Source organism: Homarus americanus, unplaced genomic scaffold, assembly GCF_018991925.1.
Source record: "Homarus americanus isolate GMGI-L3 unplaced genomic scaffold, GMGI_Hamer_2.0 scaffold58748, whole genome shotgun sequence".
Lineage (NCBI taxonomy): Eukaryota > Metazoa > Arthropoda > Malacostraca > Decapoda > Nephropidae > Homarus > Homarus americanus.
In genome coordinates, this window is record NW_024729645.1 from 299,226 (window position 1) to 320,644 (window position 21,419).

Below are 21,419 nucleotides of genomic sequence, written 5' to 3' on the forward strand. Positions count from 1 at the left end.
TACCGAGTTCTTCACCCGCCACCCACCACAGCCGGCCCAAGTCAGTGATAGTGATAATGATAGTGAGGATATGGACTTATATGGACTTTGAGGGGTTTGACAAAGAGGCCATGCATGCCTCTGTGGTGGATAGTGATACAATTGATACAAGTGATACAGGTGAGGGCCAATAATCTGCCCTCTGCCTCGGAACCAAACCCCCATCCCCGTGTGCCCAGCCATCTTTTCTACTAATGTAAGTGTTAAAAAACCTAATATTATTGATATTTCTCTTAATTATTAATTGTGTGTGCATACCATCATAAAATTAAGAAGTTATTTTTACTACAACGTAGGGATTGTGTCTGAAGAAGTGGAGTTTGGGGGTCGGCCCGGTCTCTATTTCAATTAATCCCATATGTTATGTTGTTCACTTTACGCGGGCCGCCGTGGGTTGAATTAACCGCGTAAAGTGAAGGTTCACTGTACTGTCTATAACCAACTATCACCATGGTGAGCACAGATCAATACTCTGTACAAACTGTTAGGTTGTACTGTACTGTATGCATTAATAATAAACCATCCCATTAAAATCGAGGCGAGGTAGTACTGTACTGGTATATATATATATATTAACAAAAATAAATCTTTGAAGAATACCAATCCAAAACTCACCTTGAGCTAAATAATTCTGTAATCAGACAATAAAACTTCATCAACTTGTTGACACTGTGCAGTTCTCAGTGTTATATAAAAAGTGTTAACAGGCCTGACACTAGGATTTCCAAGGATTTTTTTTTTTACCAATTTCACTAGGCATAAGGGAATATTTTTTCTTAGAAATGTCATTTGTATCTGGAACCATAGACAAACTATATGTCCAAACTATTAGTGACACTAATTGGCAAAAATAGACTTGCACCTTCCCCCCAAAGCGAAAGATAGATTTGTTTGAACCCTCCCCTGGTGGCGGGCTTGAATAAGAAATGCACAGAAAGCAAAGTTTGGGATATACAGAGGGAACTGTTAAACTAACATTACCATGTGGGAGTAAAATATGGACTCAGAATGCAAGAAGTATAATTATTAAATGTAATAAAAATGACATGCTTGACAACAACATTGTATATGAGGCAAATATAGGGTGCAGTGAATAAAAAATACTGAAATTAGCGGGAGATGTGAAAAAAAGGGTTAGATAATAATACTAACCAGGGTACTAATGTATGGGTTACCGAGAGAATGGGAAGTGAAACAATGGTAAAATACGTGTTTAATTCATGGGTCAATAGTAGGTGGGCAAGGGGAAGCACAAGATCGAGATGGAGGTGAAGGAGAAAGGTCTCAAAAAACAGCAGAGCATGTGAATGATAGGGAACAGGGCTGAACTTACGTGGTTTATGGGGCTGTCACACCAATTAGACTGGATGGATGAAGGTAAGTGAAGGAAGTTTTTTTTTTTTTATTCTGGTCACCCTGCACCATGGCATATGACATATGATAAATAAGAAACATTTCCTTATGAGGATTTAGCAACAAAAAACACACAGACAAAATCAAGTGGAACTCACATTACAATAGAGACATTATACAAACATATACATCAACAAGTATGGTAGTCACTTTCAGTAAACAATGTACAGTACAGTAATAAAGATTGAGCAAAGGGAATAAGTTTGGTAAAAATTTATGTAAAGAAATACTGTAGTATGAAATAAAGTACTGTACTATAAAACAATTAATAAGCTTTGTGACTAATCTTCAGAAAAATATAGAAAAATCATAAAAAATATTTAGTCTTGATGTTATGAATTACAGTAAGAGCAACAACAGTGAGAGCCTCTCTAATGAACTCTTTTGGCTCTATGTTCACTGTGAGTAATTAAAACTCTTTCAATGACTGAGAGGAGTAACATACAAAGACACAACACAGGACAAGAGAAGGTAGCACAGGGTACTTACAAAAGACACAACGCCACACCACATTCACTAACCTTCTGCAAAAAGGTCACATAAAATATTATCAGTAAAGGTCAAAAAATCTAAAAACATATAAAAATAAAAATATCTTTATAATTAAGTTACTATTCACATTTACACATGGCATAGAAGTACAAAATTACTGAGAAATACTCCCAAAAAATTACTATACGCACTGTACAGTATATGTGTAATGCAATAAAACTACCTTATACAGTACTGGCAATAGGTATGGTAATTAGAATCATAATTCAATTTATAACATGGAACAGAAGACCAGGGTCCAGATTCTCAAAGGTCATATGATCAATATTCCTTATAATGGAAGATGGAAGAATGTACCTAACAGGTTGACTTAAGCTAAAGCCCAAGTTCAATATACAGATCTTCATAAAAGATTCTGTACATTAATTTCACCTCCCACCTGGTGTACTCTGTAGATATAGCTAGTGAAGGCAAAGTCATTGTTTATTTTTATAATATTTTAATTTACCATTTCTGTATTTCAAATTAAGTCAGAAACTTATGTGCAATGTTACCTATTCAATAAAAAGAAATTTCACTTTGCAAAACTTGAAGAATTGGGATTCAACTTATTTGAAACCTGAAGCATGATTTGTAGGAGTAAGGAATCTAGTTGTTAACATAAAAATGTGTACAGTACACCCTTCATGAGCTCTGCAAAGGTTCACTATACATAGCGTTTCAACCTAAAATTACATTGTGCATGGAGAGTGGTTTGCAAGTTTTGTACAGGTTTATGCCAGCTTCATAAGAACCAGATTTGCACATACAGTAGTTTTCTATTTACTACCCCAGGTGTGTTTACACTGGGATAAGGTTTACTGTATATGTACACAGATACACATTGCACTTTTCATTTTTCCAGCAAATATTGCATCACTGGAAAACATCTCACATGCCAGAACTCATCTGAGGCATTGTTCAGACCTCTTCCTCTTGCATTTTATTTAACTTTTCCACAATTTTTAGTGTTGTAATTAGTAAATAAATATTATGTAGTTTGATGAAAGTACAGTACAGGTACTCATACTACATCTTAAAACATAATTAGTTAAAAAATAAAAATAATGAACAAAATATAATATTCATGGGGGAAGAACTTTTTCTACAAGCGTTACAGTATGTCGATGCATATTTTGGAGGATATTATATAGTTGTAAGGTAAAAAGGATATGTTCTGGGAATTTTGTTAAAAAATCACATGTATTATGATTCAAAAGACTTATTAACTGTACAATTTACTGATGTTACACCATAAACGCAAAAGCCAAAGTGACACTTGTTATTAGTAATTACGTACAATATTTGCCAGCGCAGATGTTGACCTAAACTTTCAACTAAAAAATTCACATCTAGGACTATACTTACCCTACAAGTTTACCAACCAAACACTGAACATCTACTGACCACCTAAGCAATATTATAAATACTGGTAACAAAACACTGCAATATGATAAGATGTGATGCAACATAGTAATGCAAGCAAATTTGATATGACTTGAATCCCATCAATTACTGTACTGGGAATTTTATCTGAATCAGGTCCAGTCATAAGGAGCCTTCTGTCCCTTTAGTTAGTATACCAATCAGAGGCAGCTGTGATGTAAGGTCTCTGTCTTCTAGCCCCTTTAAAAAGTGCCTCCCGGCCTTCTACACTCATCCAGACTCCTGATTTATCATGCTTCTACTAAGGTGAACTTCTCAAAATCTTGTGACACCACAAGCAAAAACAATGAAACACAAAGATGGGTTCAAGATAAAAGTTGTAGCAGTGGTTCAAACTACACAATCTATGAATTTAGTTTAAAAAATTTTCTTCAGGTATAACACCTTAAATAATATTTCAGTAATTGTGTAAATCACAAGAATACAGGACTGTATACAGGTTGGACCTCACTAATCTGTTATACCAACAAACCAGTCACAAGTGAGTGTTGAACAATTGTATTATTGTATTCAGAATTAAGCCAACTTGGATGGTTAATCATGTGAGTGTTATTATCACTAGATGTGAGTTAAATATGATGGATACTGTTTGTATGTTTGGTACGAACAACTGATAGTGTGACATGTATTTCCAGGTATGACCAAATAAATATTGTCATGTACTACTGGACTGATCTCATTACCCCACACTCCCACCCAAGTCTGGCCATGAGTGGCTACAGTGTTGTTTTAAAACCACCTCACTATTAACGATAAAAAAGTTTGCATTAACGTTGGCCACCGTCTGACTTAATTCACTGTCACGCGAAACACTGTACAGGTATCCCTTCTTTAACAATTGGGATATGTTCCTAAAAAAAAACCCAGTCGTTAATGCGAAATGATCGCTAAATGAGGGATAACAAACATTATATCCTAAACGAGGGATAACAAGGAATATTATCCATGGAGATGGCACGTAATTGTGTAGCAGAGTCTTCGACTCGCAACCCAGTAGCACTCCAAGCATGTGAGGCTGAGCTGTGAGCTATGTTATCGTTCAACTCATAATTTTGCATAGATATACTCTACATAATTTTCTTTTTTTTTTTTTACTCTCTTACATGCACACACAATCATTCATACAGAATGTGCAAAAAAAATTATCAAGAGGCGAGAAATATGAAGTTGTTCGCAGTCGCATTTCCCGCCTCTGCTGACGGCCGTGTAAATATTTCAATGCGATTCTAATCATTTAAAATGATAGTTTTTGTATAATGTAGTATTACTGATATGTAATTTGTCTTAGTATGCCTTATTATTGGTAAAAATAAGCATACTGTATATTAAATGCATCCTCCAAAAGTGTGAATTTGTTACCAGAGTTTAACAGTTAATTCATGTATAATACTTCTGATAAACTTCCTACATACTTACTGTGTAATCCCAACGATTATGAATAAACCTATTTAGAAATACATCATTATTTCAGGATGAAATCGGACAGGTTTGAAACCTCCAATCAACTGTAATTCTTGAGAAGGGGGAGGGGCATTTTTTCTCAGCTGAGAAAAATGCACTCTACCTGTAGTTGTGGTAATGACAATGCAAAGACAATACCTCTGAAATGTCAGCTGATTTGGTGCACAGGATGTAAACAATCCCTGTACTGGACAGTTCCTAGTGAACGTGCCCGGTACCGATAAGTATTTGTAATGTGTATACCACAGGTACCTATAAATATAATTATATCCTTTTTTATTAAATTAGGTCAATTTTATTAATACAGTACCTGTAATACCAACACATGATTGATAATAGGTCCATAAAGTGATAATGAGCTGTGGTAGTGAGAAACATGATAGCATATATCCAGTGATTTAGCTCTGCCAGTACAGACGGCTATTAACTCTGAAAAAAAAAAATCCAAAATATACCTTGCTAATTACAGTGGGCATCTTATGACCAGGAAAATATGGTGTTTTGTACTGTCCTGTAATGTTCACTCCTCTTGATCTCAGCACACAGCCTCAGATTTATTTTCGTTATTTTCCATGGCAATCCGTGAGTTTTCAAGGGAAGCGAGCTTTAAGGTAATACAGTATGTGACGGTTATTTTTCAATAATTTTTTCTGATAGATACTGTACGTATATGTAACTTTCTTAATTTTCTTTTTTTACTGTTACATGCACACACAGTCATTCATAGAAAATGTGCCCCCAAAAATGAGATGACTATCATAAGCTTAAAAACATAGAGAAAACATTTCTTACATCTGCAGGAGTTAGTGTTGTATCATGGGAGGGGAAGGGGAGAGGAAGGGGGTATGGTTTGGGGATCCCCTACTAGGCCAAGCTGTGAGCTGCATTATTGGTCTTTTTCTACTCATTATTTTGGGCAGATACAGAATACAGTGAACCCTCACTTTACGCGGTTAATTCAACCCACGGCGGCCCGCGTAAAGTGAGAAACGCGAAAAGTGAACAACATAACATATGGGATTAATTGAAATAGAGACCGGGCCGACCCTCAAACTCCACTTCTTCAGACACAATACCTACGTTGTAGTAAAAATAACTTCTTAATTTTATGATGGTATGCACACACAATTAATAATTAAGAGAAATATCAATAATATTAGGTTTTTTAACACTTACATTAGTAGAAAAGATGGCTGGGCATACGGGGATGGGGGGTTGGTTCCGAGGCAGAGGGCAGATTATTGGCCCTCACCTGTATCACTTGTATCAATTATATCACTATCCACCACAGAGGTTGCAGGGCCTCTTTGTCAAACCCCTCAAAGTCCATATAAGTCCATATCCTCACTATCATTATCACTATCACTGACTTGGGCCGGCTGTGGTGGGTGAAGAACTCGGTAATGTTTTGATGACTGGGCGACCTTGTGCGCACCCTGCTCGCGCCGCTTACACAACATGGCGGATAGCGGGAGAGGGCGGGAGGTTTGGATCCAAAAATGGCGCGGCTCGCCAGCCGCTCTCCGCGTAAAGGGGTACACGCACCGTGGAATGTGAGCATTCCGGTTTCGGCAGGGTACAGCGTAAAGGTGGAAACGCGGAATGTGGGACCGCGTAAAGCGAGGGTTGACTGCACATATTTTATTTTTAATTTTTTTTACTACCTGTATTACATGCACACACAATTGTTCATACAGAATGTGGCAAAAAAAATACCACAAAGTAAAAAACAAAAAGTGAATAAATATTTCTTCTCAGAGCGGGGGGGAGGGAGAAGGGGAGGGGGAGAGGGGCACGGAGGATCTCTCAACTGTTCTCTGTCTCGTGTCCCATGAAATGATTGCCAAAAGGCAGCACATTATTTTTTTTTTTATTATATTTATTACATCAGGTTACTGAAGAGATATGTCCTTGAAAAGTGAACTGTAACATGAACCCCACTTTCTCATTGACTTTCATTATACAGTGGGGTATGCTATAACGAACGGATCCTACTACGAACGGTTTTACATATAAAATTGAGAATGCTATAACGAACGCAACTCCTACAACGAATGTGGATGAATACGGGACTATTTTGCCTAGCGCATGAATATTGTTGTACAGCGACCCACAACAAGAGAGTCAGGTGCCATCTTTGTCTCATTGTGTAGCCAGTGCACCACTGTTATTGTTGAAATTTCGTCTTTTGATGTGGAAATAGAGTTATTTGTATAAATATTTTGTTATACAAGTATACAATTGTGACAATGAATCGTCCAAAGCGAGTAAGAAAGCTCATAACTCTTGAAACTAAGAAAGAAATCATAAAGAAACGTGAGGATGGAACAAGCATTGCGAAACTTAGTGATGAGTATGGGATGGCTAAATCGACTATATGTACGATTTTAAAGAATAAAGAGGAGTTGAAAACTGTGCAAGTGGCTAAGGGAATCTCTTAGACTTAGCAAAGCAAGGTGTAATGTGATTGAAGAGACGGAAAATTTACTCTTAGTGTGGATAAAGGAGAAAGAAATGGCAGGTGATAGCATTAGTGAAGTTATAATTTGTGAGAAGGCCAGACAATTGTTTGAGGGCCTTAAAGCCAAGACTCCCAGTTCAAGTAATAGTGATGTGCCAGTGTTTAGGGGTACCAAGGGGTGGTTCACTGGTTTCAGAAGGAGGAATAAATTACATAGTGTTGTGAGACATGGTGATGCTGCTAGTGCAGATAAGGAAGCAGCTAAGGAACACCATGACATTTTTTTGAATGTTATTAAAGAGGGAGGTTTTGTTTCTCAGCAGGTATTCAACTGTGATGAAACTGGACTTTTTTGGAAAAAAATGCCTAGCCGTACATACATTACCAAGGAGGAAACTTCTGTCCCTGGCCATAAGCCAATGAAAGACAGGCCTACCCTCCTTCTTTGTGCTAATGCTTCAGGTGACTGGAAAATAAAGCCACTCCTTGTGTACCATGCAGAAAACCCCAGAGCTTTCAAAAACATTAGGAAGACCCGCCTTGGTGTTATGTGGCGGTCAAACCCAAAGGCTTGGGTGACCAGGAATTTATTCTCTGAGTGGGTGATTGAGGTGTTTGGACCCAGTGTTCGGGAATACCTCAGGGAGAATAATCTTCCACTGAAAGCTTTGTTGGTGATGGACAATGCACCAGCCCACCCTCCTAATTTGATGGTTGAATTGCCAGAGGAGTTCAACTTCATCACTGTGCACTTCTTGCCACCCAACACAACACCTCTCATCCAGCCCATGGAACAACAGGTAATTTCTAACTTTAAGAAGCTGTACACAAAGGCACTGTTTAGAAAATGTTTTGCATCCACTTCTTCCAGTGATGTTAACTTGAAGGAATTTTGGAAGAGTCACTTCAATATAGCAGATGCTGTTTTTTAATTACCTCAGCCTGGAAAGAGGTTACTGTGAGGTGTCTTTGTGCTGCTTGGAGGCCATTGTGGCCTGAATGTGTCCTTCAAAGAGACTTTGAAGGCTTCGAAGAGTTAGAAGAAGAGGCTGTTGTTCATGAAATTGTGTCTCTGGGCAATTCCATGGGCCTGGAAGTGGATGATGATGATGATGTTGAGGAGTTGGTGGAAGAGCACAGTAAGGAACTGTCCACTGAGGAGCTGCTTGAGCTTCACAAAGAACAAAACGAGACACTGAAACGGAGCTTATTCTGAGGAGTCAGGGGAGGAGAAGGACAAGGAGGAAAGCCGCATCATTCCAGCCAAAGATCTCAAGGATGCGTTCTTTTGCTGGAGCAAACTGTCCAAACTTGCTGAGGATTATCATCCTGATGTTGGTTCTGTGCAAAAGGCCATCAGTGTGTTAAATGACAATGTTATGAACTACTTTTGGAAGGCCACAAATCAAGGTTGAAGCAGCCAACCCTGGATTCCTTCTTTACAAAGGTAACAAAAGAACCTACAGACAAAGTGCCTGTGAGACAGTCACCAAAGAGGGCTAGGAAGGATGACTCCTCTCCTTCCACCTCTTCTTCATAATTCTCTCCTCCCCCCTCCCCCTCTGCCTCCTGTCCTGCATGCTGAACAATACTAAGGTAAGATAAAGTACCGTATTTTTTTACATTTTCCACAGAATTTTTTCAGTGTTAAGTGGTTGTATTTGGGGACCTGGAACGGATTAATCCTATAACGAACGAATGCTATAACGAACGAGGTTCTAGAACGAATTAGATTCGTTATAGCATACCCCATTGTATAATCGAAAATGTGCTCCTAAAGAAAAAGTTTTGGCAAAAAGAAGCAAGACAAGCACACCAAATAAATTATGTCAGTGGTTTTTATTTACTTAGAGCAATTTTTGTGTTGAAATTTGTGAAAATTTACCCCATTTCCGGAGGTCACATTTATGGTTTGTATCACGAATTTAGTGGTCATAATTTACACATTGCATATGAGCGAATTTCCGCAACCTGAGTTTCCATAATGTGAGGATACCAGTATTATTTTCATTTATTCCACACATTTATTGTGATTGTAAGGTACTTTCACTCTGTTTTAGTAAAAAGTGCTTTTGCTGTTTTTGGGACTGTGAAGTGAAAAGTGTAACTTTGAAAATGTCTAGCAAGCTGTTGCTGAGACTCATGTGCCTGGGAAGGGAAGGCCAGGGTGCCCAGGAAAACTCTCTCTCTAGAAGTGAAGCTTGACATTATGAGGCAGGCAGGCTTGTTTTTAATGATGTGGTGAGTGTTGTTTAATTGTTTTCTATTTATTTTACTCGTGTATGAATTTATTTTTTATTTATTTTTGGTGATACATGTGTGTGTGTCGGACTGCTGGGAACGTATCCCATTGAACCAGATGTTATAATGAATTCGATTTACGATATTTTGACTTGCGATGGGGTTTTCAGGAACATAACCCCCTCCTAAATCAAGATTTACCTGTATTATACAAAGACAGCTGATGAAAACAGTTTCCCCGGCACATCATCTGCTAGTAGATATTTAAAATTACGATACAGTACTGTATTGTGAATATTAGCATCTAGTATTTTATTGCCTCCCATGACTTGTCATAGACGTAAATACGAAATACTTGAAGAATCAGGGATTACTGTACAGTACACATATAACCAAGTATGACATGACGATAAAAACAAAATATTGGTAAAAACTGCTGTACAATAAGTGTGTACTGCTGCATATAAGTAGTGGTGGATACAGTACAGTGCGGTAGTACTGTACAGTATATATATTACGAGGAGTTCCTACAATTCTAAAGATATAAAAACTTTAGAATTGCAAGCAAAACACATATACCTGTATTTGTACCAATATACGGCTATCTGACATTAATGCCTGTGTCAGTACCTCAGAATCCTCTAATGATATAAAAAATAACAGATAATACTTTGCAACTTTGAGGTTTTCATTTGTAAAACAAGGCACAGGATACACATAAAGAAAAATTTTCATATCTATGAAAATGTGTTAATCAGGTGTTCATAAATCAGGGTCTACCTGTACAGTACTCTTATTCATCAGTCCAGTTAAGAATTACTCTGTAGTCTCCCTGTGTCTTAGGAACTTGAGAAAGCCTACACAATACATGAAACAACTATCTTCCAATCTCTGAATAACCAAGTGGTCTAGCATTTCAGAGACAAAATTTCATTAAGCATCTGAATCCAGCTGTTCTGGAATCTTAATTTCCACTTAGGGACTCTCTTAAACACCTTAGAAACTCAGGGATTACTTTCACACATATTGTGGAACAAGAATAAATCTATCCCTAATGGGTGCACCTGACTCGGGTCTCACACACACACTGACGACAATATGTACTGTACTATATCCTCCCACACCTCCAAACTGATGGGGGACTCAGTGGTGGCCACCAACAGCAAGTTAGTATTTGTTTCATGTCTGTCTATCTATTATCTATCTACATTATCTATCGAGAACATAAACTTGGGAGCGGAAATAAGGGGGAGGGGCGCCAATGCCAATAGTGGCCCCAGATGCTTGAGACACATGCTACGCCCCTGACAGGAACGTAACTCTTTATGTATCAGTAAGTCGAGGAGTGTCTATATATGTATCATAAATCTAATCAGTCTAATTATGAAATTGGCTGTAGGCAAGATATCAGTTAGTCTTTTTGAATTTGCAATTGTTATATATTTTTTTTTATTTAAAAATACTGTATTTGCACTAATATGAAGATCTGGAAAAGTACATCGCAACTTTGAAAATACAGTACAGGGGTACGGTATATAGACTGCTAAAAATAATTTTGTATTTATGAATTCTTTAACCTAATCTTCAAAAATGAAGCACCTGTAGTGTTGGTAAGGTTACAAGAAAATGAAATTTTCATAATTGTAAAAGAGTACCTCCTGTACAGTTCTGTCAATATTTGTTTGCCAATTTATATTATGCATATATTATTATGGTACAGTAGTTTTAAACTAAATGGTTTTTCCTAATTTTTGTAATGACTTATAAATAACATAGAGTACAGTGTAGCTTTCTCGGAATACTCTAAGATTACACATTGATGCAGAGCTTCTACTGGACACATTACTGTAATTGAGTGTGTTACACTGTCTTTAATAAAACTATATTCACATACTGTTCTGTATTTTCAATTTCTAATCACAAGGAGTAGATAAACAATCTGTAGTGTCATTTCAGTATCTAAATTACATCCTAGACCACAAGTGAGTTTACAAACTGAGAAAAAAAGAAAAAAAAAGGGGGGGGGGGGAGTTAGCAAACAGCTACTGAGCCACACATATTTTTCCCTTTTAATTGTTAAGAGTTAAAATCAGTTGCATCAAGAAGGATACAGGAACATAACCTCACAATCCATCAGGTTTTGACTGTATTCTCATTCCTAAAAATGAGTGATTAGTTTTAGTTATGCAGTATTCTGCAATAAAGGAAACAGAAAGGCAGGCTTACCCTTGGTCTATCCGGTCCATTGGGCCAAGTTGTCCCATCATTGGGTGTGGGCCAGGTCCATGCATGGGACCATGCATAGGGCCATGCATAGGAGGGCCCCCAGGTGGACCCCCTGGTCCAAACGGTGGACCACCAGGACCAAATGGCCCTCCAGGGCCAGTAAAGCCAGGCCCTGGTCCTCCAGGGCCTGGAAATGGTCCAGGGTGACCAGGCGGACCATTCATCATTTGGGCCTGTTGCTGCTGCCCCAACATTCCCATGGTACTGTTTGGACCATTCATGTGGGGTCCCGTGGGTGTGGGACTACTATAGTTTGAGGAACAAGGGAAGGGCATGGGTGATGGCCCTGGTCCAGCCATGCTGGTTGCAGCCAGGCTGGTAGGAGGACCTCCACCAGGGGGACCAGGGAAGGGAGAAGGGCCTCCCGGGCCGGGAGTGGAGGCATTTGAAGGAGCGGGAGAGCCAGGAAAAGGGACAGATGGGGGGCCTGAGGTGGGCGGCCCCGAAAAACTGTTAGGAGGCGTGTTGAAGGGTTGTGGGCCACCAGGGCCCGTAGGAAAATTGCTAGGATTTGATGCAGGGCCTTGAGGACCAGTTGGTGGACCCGGAGAGGGTCGGTTCAGTGTATGACCAGGAGGGTTAAATGTTGGAGTGGACGGCCCAGAGAAGGTATTTGGTGTGGCAGGGTTAGGGAACCCCGTGGGACCAACAGAGGGGGGACCGTGTGGCTCTGAGGGGGGTCCTGGGGGGCCCTTCCAGCCGAGACTTGCTGGCTCCGCCTCCAGGGTGGCGACGTGACCCTCACGCACACACACCCACACACTCGGCAGCCTGAAATATGCAAAACTTTATTAGTGAAAATTATTAAGATGTTATAAATCACTGACTTTTTCCAAATAATGTGGTACATGTAATTTTTAACAAATAATACACAGGAGCAAATAGGTGAATAAATTTCAGATGACTATACTTAAGAGATGACCCCAGTCAGACCTTTAAAACAGTTTTGATAATCTAGAATACACTATTTCCTGGCATGTTGGCACCAACTAAGACTTCACTATACTCTTTCCACACTAACCTGGCCTGTAGGCCCCACCCCTCTTCTACAGGGTATACTAATAGCTGATTGGTTCATAGAAAATTCAAAGTAAAATGTGTTCACAATTGGTAAGCAGATCTGTTATTATCTAAAATAATGTTAAATAACTGGACTATCAAAATGCAAATCATTTCAAGGCATTAACACTTCAGAGAGGGTGTCAGAATATTATAAATATTTATTATAAAAGGTCGATATAAATAATAGCTTATATACGCGCAGTATGGGAGAGGTAAAATGCTCAGGGGAACCAATCAGCTATTTGTAGCTATAGACGAAGGGCATGGCTTATGGGCCAGCTTAGTATGGATATACTATAGTTATAACTGTTAGTAATCAGGTACAGAAGGTTTAAACATAATATAGTAAGATCTCTTTTTTTGCGAGTAATACAGACTGGAAAATTTGCGCCAAATTCAAATTCGCCAAATGCAAATACATAAATTAATGGGGAAAATAACAATATAAACTGGCCACTCTACATCAACCTCTGATTTTCCCATTTATAACCTCAGAATGATACAAATTCTGCCTTTATTGACCTGATTGTGCTTTCCAGAAACTAGTTTTTAGGCCTTCCACAAGTAACTTAATCACACACTGCTTATCCTGCATTGAGTACTTGGCAAACTTAACTCCCTTATGATAGTTACGCTTCTCATTTTCCTTATTTGGCTGCTTAGGTGAGTCTGTCCCACCCCTACCAGCACCAGTACGACCCCCAGTAAAGATGGAGGCCATTATCTTGACTCGACAGGTGGTAGCACCACCCAAAAACGCACACAATAACAGCCCAGGCGGTCGCTAGCATGGTGCGGGCTACAACATGATAGTTGCGTTCTTGTAAACCTTTTACATTCACCACTGGCAATTCGACCACCAGAACGCGTCTTGGAAACATTCTTCTTACCTTGTCTTTCCATATTCATCGCTAACACAACAAAATTGGAGAAAACAGCGAAAATCACAGAGCAATTGAGAGAAACCGTGCGATTCACCTGATCACGTGATGTAAACAGAGAGCGCTGGTGTAAACCGTTATTAGTCTTCACTTCGAAACATTCTTTTTACTTATGGGTAACAGCTAAGTTTGCAAAAAAAAAAGAAATTGACAGAGTACCTCTCAAAAAACACTTCACAAACAAAAGACAAGAATCAATTGAACATGTGATGTCAAATGTGAACTGTAAACATTGCATAACCCCGCGCCACGCTTAAAACGTTGAGGATGGAAACGTGCTATAGCCAACTTTTGTATGCAAAATTTCACGTTTTACAAACAGCGTTCCCCTATACATCAATCGCGTTACAACCAATTCGCATTGACAAAACACGCATTGTAGCAGAAATGACTAACTGGTAGGAGGGCTGTGACATGATTCAAGACGGTGGCCAGCATTCAGCTTGCTGGTTCTCACGTTCAGCTGGCTGGATCTCGCGAAATTCACGATATTTTACACCAAATATAAGACTTGGTTACATTAGGTAGTGCTCGCGAAATTCAAAAATGCGAAATATGAGATCTTACTGTATTCTTTTTATATATACAGTATATATATATATATATATATATATATATATATATATATATATATATATATATATATATATATATATATATATATATATATATATATATATATATATATATATATATATATATATATATATATATATATATATATATATATATATATATATATATATATATATATATATATATATATATATATATATATATATATATATATACAGTTTTACCCCGCCTAACGCGGTTTCACTTAACGCGTTTTCGCATATACGCGGTGCCTTGCCAAAGCTGAACTTTCACTTAACGAGGATTTTTTCCACATATACGCGGTGAGTGTCCGAGACGCTATTTTTAGATTTGCCCCACCCGCCACCCTGCCTGACTGCCTGTTTTAGCTCATAAAATTCATACAAATTACCAGGCCAGAATATAATTTACATTGCTGGAATTCTTATAATTTGGTGATCATTTTGAATATAAACATCATATATTTTGCTTTAAACTTACAATTTTTAGATAAAATTTTTTCTCTAGGTAACTATGGTATCTTTTGTGCAAAATATATGACATTTATATTCAAAATATTCCTGGTCTTACAAGGAATCCAGCAATGTCAATTATATTATCCTAACTTTAGTTTGAGGTATTATTTATTAAAATTTAGTGGTTATCCCACACATCTCCTTGGGACGGTTGGTGGGGGGTGGGGGGGAGGGACCAACCGACCATCTGTTACCCTGTGAAGAATTATTATTTTTTTTATTAACTGAAGATATTTGTTTTAGCTCATAAAATTCATACAAATTACCCGGTCAGAATATAATTTACATTGCTGGAATTCTTATAATTTGGTGATCATTTTGAATATAAACATCATATATTTTGCTTTAAACTTACAATTTTTAGATAAAAATTTTTCTCTAGGTAACTATGGTATCTTTTGTGCAAAATATATGACATTTATATTCAGAATATTCCTGGTCTTACAAGGAATCCAGCAATGTCAATTATATTATCCTAACTTTAATCTGAGGTATTATTTAATACTAAATGTTAAAAACTCTGGAAGGGAGGATTGGTGGGGGGTGGGGGGGAGGGTTGGGACTGACCGCGCGGTTGGAAGAGGGGGGGAGGCAAGGTGGGGTACTTTGATTGACAGATAGTGTCGTGAAGATTATTTTTTTTTTATTAACTGAAGATATTTGTTTTAGCTCATAAAATTCATACAAATTACCCGGTCAGAATATAATTTACATTGCTGGAATTCTTATAATTTGGTGATCATTTTGAATATAAACATCATATATTTTGCTTTAAACTTACAATTTTTAGATAAAATTTTTTCTCTAGGTAACTATGTTATCTTTTGTCCAAAATATATGACATTTATATTCAAAATATTCCTGGTCTTACAAGGAATCCAGCAATGTCAATTATATTTTCCTAACTTTAGTTTGAGGTTATCCCACACATCTCCTTGGGACGGTTGGTGGGGGGTGGGGGGGGGAGGGAGGGACGACCGACCATCTGTTAGCCGGCTGTGTAGTGTGAGAGGGGGAGGGAGTTGAGTCCATTATTTGAATGGACATTAACTTGGCGACTGTATTTCTCTATTTCTCTTAAGTATTAATTGTGTGCATGTACCATCATAAAATTAAGATGTTATTTTTACTACAACATAGGTATGTGCCTTCAAAAAGTGGAGTTTGGGGGTCGGGCCGGTTTCTATTGGAATTAATCCCATATGTTCTGTTGTTCACTTAACGCGGATTTCACTTAACGCGGGACCCTCTGGGTTCAATTGACCGCGTTAAGTGGGGTACAACTGTATATATATATATATATATATATATATATATATATATATATATATATATATATATATATATATATATATATATATATATATATATATATATATATATATATATATATATATATATAGTATATAATAAAATAAAAGTATCCTGTGAGTTGTAACCATTACCACACACACCATGGGCAGAGACTGCCTGTTCCCAGGAAGCTTGCTACGTTTTTACCGTAGAACACTTTCTCACCAACACAAATATGGATTCAGACCCAAATCCATTATTATCAAAGAGAGCAGTAAGGATTCAGGTCAGGGGTCTTTAACTCATGAGCTTCAAAACCCAAGTTGACGACAAGGGATAATGTTACCCAACTCTCAGTTTCTTGTTGATACAGAACTATGTTCAAGAGAGAAGTGAGGAATAAAAAGAGATTTCATGCCTCACTCCTCCATTCATGACCTATGGGGCCTTACTGATGAACTGTAAGACTAAAGAAACTCATGAATGGGAGGAGATAGTCACGTTAAGCCTACTACTGTACTTGAATGCATCACAACTAGGAACTCACCCCTTCTAACAGAATAAAAGAAATAATGAATGTGATTTTCAGTGTCAAACAGTATAGAGAGGGAAGTTCTTTGTTCAAATATTTTTCACTATCCATCTATTATGGCTCAAGTATCTCATTAACATATACTGTACAGTATATTCTTAACTGATTCACTCTCAGAAATGCCAAAGAAGAGATGAGATGCTTAAGTTCTGTGTCTCATAAACTTAATGGCAATCTCATTTTATAGCCATGACCTTGCTTGTGTTAAGTACAAGTTAAGTTTATGGGGTTAAAATCAATATTAACCCCATAAAAAAGCAGTTGAATCTAAGCAGTCTGGTTAAATGGAAGTTAATTTTCATAGATACTTTGAGGTGCATACCTCCTTGTTAGGGTAATTTTGCTAGATTCACTTGACACATGACCACTTCCTTCCCTTTTCTAGCTAGGTCACTTATAGGTCACTCAGTGAATAACCTAAATGTTATAAATCAAGATACAGAGTATGAAATCCTATGATATAGTCAAGAGGAAGAGAAAACTAACATAGAATCCCTCTCTACCTCCTCAGTGTGCCTTCTTATTGCCAGGAAAATGTGAGGGTTAAATTATGGAGTTTAGTTACAACCAATTGGCATGTAAGACATGAGTGATATGACTTCAGAGTTCACATTGATTAAACCTGTTGACTCTGGTTTGCTAGACAAGTAATTGCTGAGTTGCAAGGGAAAATTATCCAAATAAGAGAAAGCAGCCTGCTGTTATGGCATAAAGTCCCTTGGACAAGGTGGGCTCTACCAGGTGTTCAAGTATATGAACCTCACAAGTCACTCACTGAATGATCCAAAGGCTATAAAAACTCCTGAAAAATGTAAAATTAAATAAAAATTCCATCTGATTACTATACTGTCAATATAATTTTCAGAAAAATATAATAAGTGATAAATATACAAAATATGTCAGATAAACATACAAACAAGTGATCATTACAGTAAAATCCAGTATGGCACCACAATATTCATTGCCAGGACAAAATTGCAGCTTTTAATGGAAAGTTTTGGAAGTAACTACACTCTAATAGGTCATACATAGAGAGTGGTGTTCAATAGTAGTCTACTGTAACTGGACCTGAACCGTAATAAACAAAGAAACAGCACATTATACACCTGTAATAAAATACAATGCACTGACTTAATGATCCTGCAAATATTAATATGAGTGTCAGCACAACATGCATATTACTGTAATGCATTTCCCTTAGTATTGTATTAAGAAACATGAGGAGAGACAAGGGCAGTAAGTGTAAAGAGGAGAAAATAATATTCTTCTTATGACAAGTACAGGGGTAGCTTCTGTGTTACTTGTTACTGTCTTCAGTACCGATTATAAAACTAGGCAACATAACAAGAGAAACTTTAGTTCAATCTGGGTTCAAAGGAACTGAGTGTTCTGATGTTAAAACTAGTTGAAAACAAGAATGTCTATTGTATTCTGCTCTCCTCAATTGTGTACAGTACAGTATTAGAAAAGGATTCAAGGTTCATAACCAGCTACTATATCAGAAGCACTGATGATGTGGTTATGATGGCCAAGAAGACATACAGAATTAAAGGTATCTTCCTCCCCTTCAAGCAAATGACAGAAAGGATTAGAATGAATATGAATGAAGAAGAGAAGACCAGATACATATGTCCAAATAATCATCATTATCACCATTAACAGCCATTTTCCACACTAGTGGGAGTTAGCCATGATGACCTGATGGCATTGTGTCCTGACTGACATCAGGAAAATTTGACTGAAGTTTTAAGGCTGGATACCCTTCTTCTCACCAGCACACTTTAACAAAGTGAAAACTAGGCATTATATGTATGGCATCCAAGCACTCTCTTAGCTGGAGAGGGGAAGGGCTGCTACTCCGTGGTAAAAAAAAAAAAAAAAAAAAAAAATTACCAGACGAATTATTGATATTGTTACCAATTTCAAATACTGTACCTTGGATGCTAATAACATTTAGAAATAAAATTGAAAATGGAAATAATTCCCAAGAATTGCAGTGAGTAATTGATGTTATGACATGTTTTACGAACCAATAAAAATGCGGTACAGTATAGGTAAATTATGATCAACTACATCAATGGTATAACATTATCAGTACAGTACAGTAAACAGGTACAAGACCTATGACAATGTATGGCTGTGAAACTTACAGCCGTTTTCTTAGCTGTTCAGGAGCTAGGTGAACACATTGTTTTCCAGCTCCCCACACATGAACAGGTTTCTTAAACGCATTTTCAAGGCCTCTCGCACCAGCCACATACAGCACTGTTGCGTACAATTGTTGTGAGAGGCCTCAGAAATGCGTTTAAGAAACCCAATCATGTGTGGGAAGCTTTGTAAACGTGTTCGCCTAGCTCCTGAACAACTACGAATATGGCTGTTAGTCCTTCAAATAATTTGGTACTGAAGCTCTTGGTTTTTTAGAACTAGTACAGTAAGACCTCTATTTAATGGACTATATGGGAGACTGTAGTCCATTGAGTGTAAAACCCCAATACAACAGAATACAGTACAGGTACACCCCGTTAGATTTATGTCTGTTAAATGGAGGTTTTTACTGTATACTCTGTACTGTATTGTGAAAGATATGTGACCCAGTCTTTGATAGTGATATTACCTTGATAAAATGACCTAATATGGAGTTAAGAAAATTAACAGGGCAACCCCTGATTATAGTTTCCATAAAAGGAAAATAATTGGCATGTGTGAACTATGCATCATCTCCAGAAACAGTCTTTGGGAGTGAAGTGCAATATAAAGATAAAGACCACTGAGAGGATCATTATAAAAGTGGCAAAATAATGCAGAGAATGACATTTCTGATGCAAAGGATGAATGTACAGTACCACAAAGATGGATATACTGTAAGTTACTGGGAACAGATGACTTTAGAAAGGCCTTGTTTGAGCAGCTATGGACCTACATTTATTACGACAACCGAGGTGAACTATCATCATAAGTAATTAAGTTAAAAAAGATTAAATGGAAAATAAAGAGAATGGTGAAAAAATGCAAAGGGAGACCAGATGAATGATGGAAGGGAAAAGGTTGTCACAGGGTTTTAAAAATAACAAAAAGTTACAGTGAAGGTAAATAAATATGACAGGTAAGAATGGATAAAGTAAATGAGATCAGATTTTTTTAACAATAACTTTATGGAGCAGATGTGTGTGTACAGACTATGCTGACAGAGGGAAGGGTACCAAAGGATTGGGAGAGGGCAAGTGTAGTTAGCTTGTACAAAAGAAATGAATGTAAAATATGTACTGTATATGGAGGAAAAGTATTCTGAGTATACAATACAGTATACACAGCAAACTGTATGGGGGATGTATACAGTACAGTATTATTGAGACAACTGTAGCAGTGTTCAGAGAAGGAAGAGGAATTGAAGATAAAAGATTCTACATTAAAGTACAATACACTAAATCCTCTGTAATTTGATACGATATAAGCTTTGGTTTGACCAAAACACTGAATTTGCCATTTTGTATATATATATATATATATATATATATATATATATATATATATATATATATATATATATATATATATATATATATATATATATATACAGGGGGGTATATATATACTGTACAGTGATAGCATGTACCAGACCTGTTTTACAACTTGTATGAACTGAACATATTACAGTACAGTATTGGAATATTGTGAGCATGATGCAACACCACAGTGCCAGCCCCTGACAAAAACACTAAATGCCTGATTAAAGCAAGTAATCAAATGGCCATCACAGCATAATTTGATGATGATGCCTCCAAGTTAAATGTTAAATATAATCACCAATAATACAATCAACATCAGGCAGCTACTGGCCTGAATTATGACACACGATTTTGGGACTCCACCAAATAATTAAACTAATCCCAAAATGATTAGTTTTCATGTAAATTTCTAACAAAATAAATTTGTCACATCATATATCAATTGTTGGTTATGAATTTGGTAAAATACATATGAGTCACATATATTGTATTGTAAAATTTCATGAGTGAGAACTGGGGTCGCTGTAATTGGTTGGAACAAATATTTTACAAAAATTATTACAGTACGTACGTATCTGTTGATTCGTCAATGATCTCTGTGGTGTCTCCTCACATTGTTCAACCTTTATGACAGTTGAACAGATCGTTCAACATTTGTTCTCCCAGCCACAAGGTTTTTATACAACTAGCTACAGCAATAATTCGGGGGTGAAAAGCTACTTTAATATTCATTAAGTTTTGTAATGCATGTTATTTAATCTGCAGTATCTGGTAAAAATAATGTAAATATTTGTATACATTTCTAAGAAAGAATACAATAATGTACTAAAAATGAAAATGTGGATGTCTTTTACTCAAACTGTAGAAGTGAATTTATTGACACCTTCCAGCAAATGTTTTTTTGTTAAATACAATATTAATACAACTTGGGAGATACTTAAACCTCTGGCTGCATAATCAAATGATTCCTAAATATCCACAATGATGTTTTCTATGCTTTACTATTAAGGGCCTAACAACTCATTACCATAA

At 37.1% G+C, this 21,419-nt stretch overlaps 1 protein-coding gene across 1 annotated transcript in view; it reads right to left on the minus strand.

Annotated features, from left to right (window-relative positions):
• Positions 1-1,099: 1,099 nt before the first annotated feature.
• The window catches only part of LOC121866776 (protein pygopus-like), a 32,647-nt gene continuing 12,327 nt past the window's right edge, over positions 1,100-21,419 (minus strand). The window contains exons 2-3 of the mRNA XM_042366478.1: positions 11,819-12,649; positions 1,100-1,976 (exon numbers count right to left, since the gene is read on the minus strand). Coding sequence (XP_042222412.1) covers positions 1,862-1,976; positions 11,819-12,177 — 474 coding nt within the window. The 5' untranslated portion in view covers positions 12,178-12,649 and the 3' untranslated portion in view covers positions 1,100-1,861. The remainder of the gene's footprint in view (positions 1,977-11,818; positions 12,650-21,419) is intronic.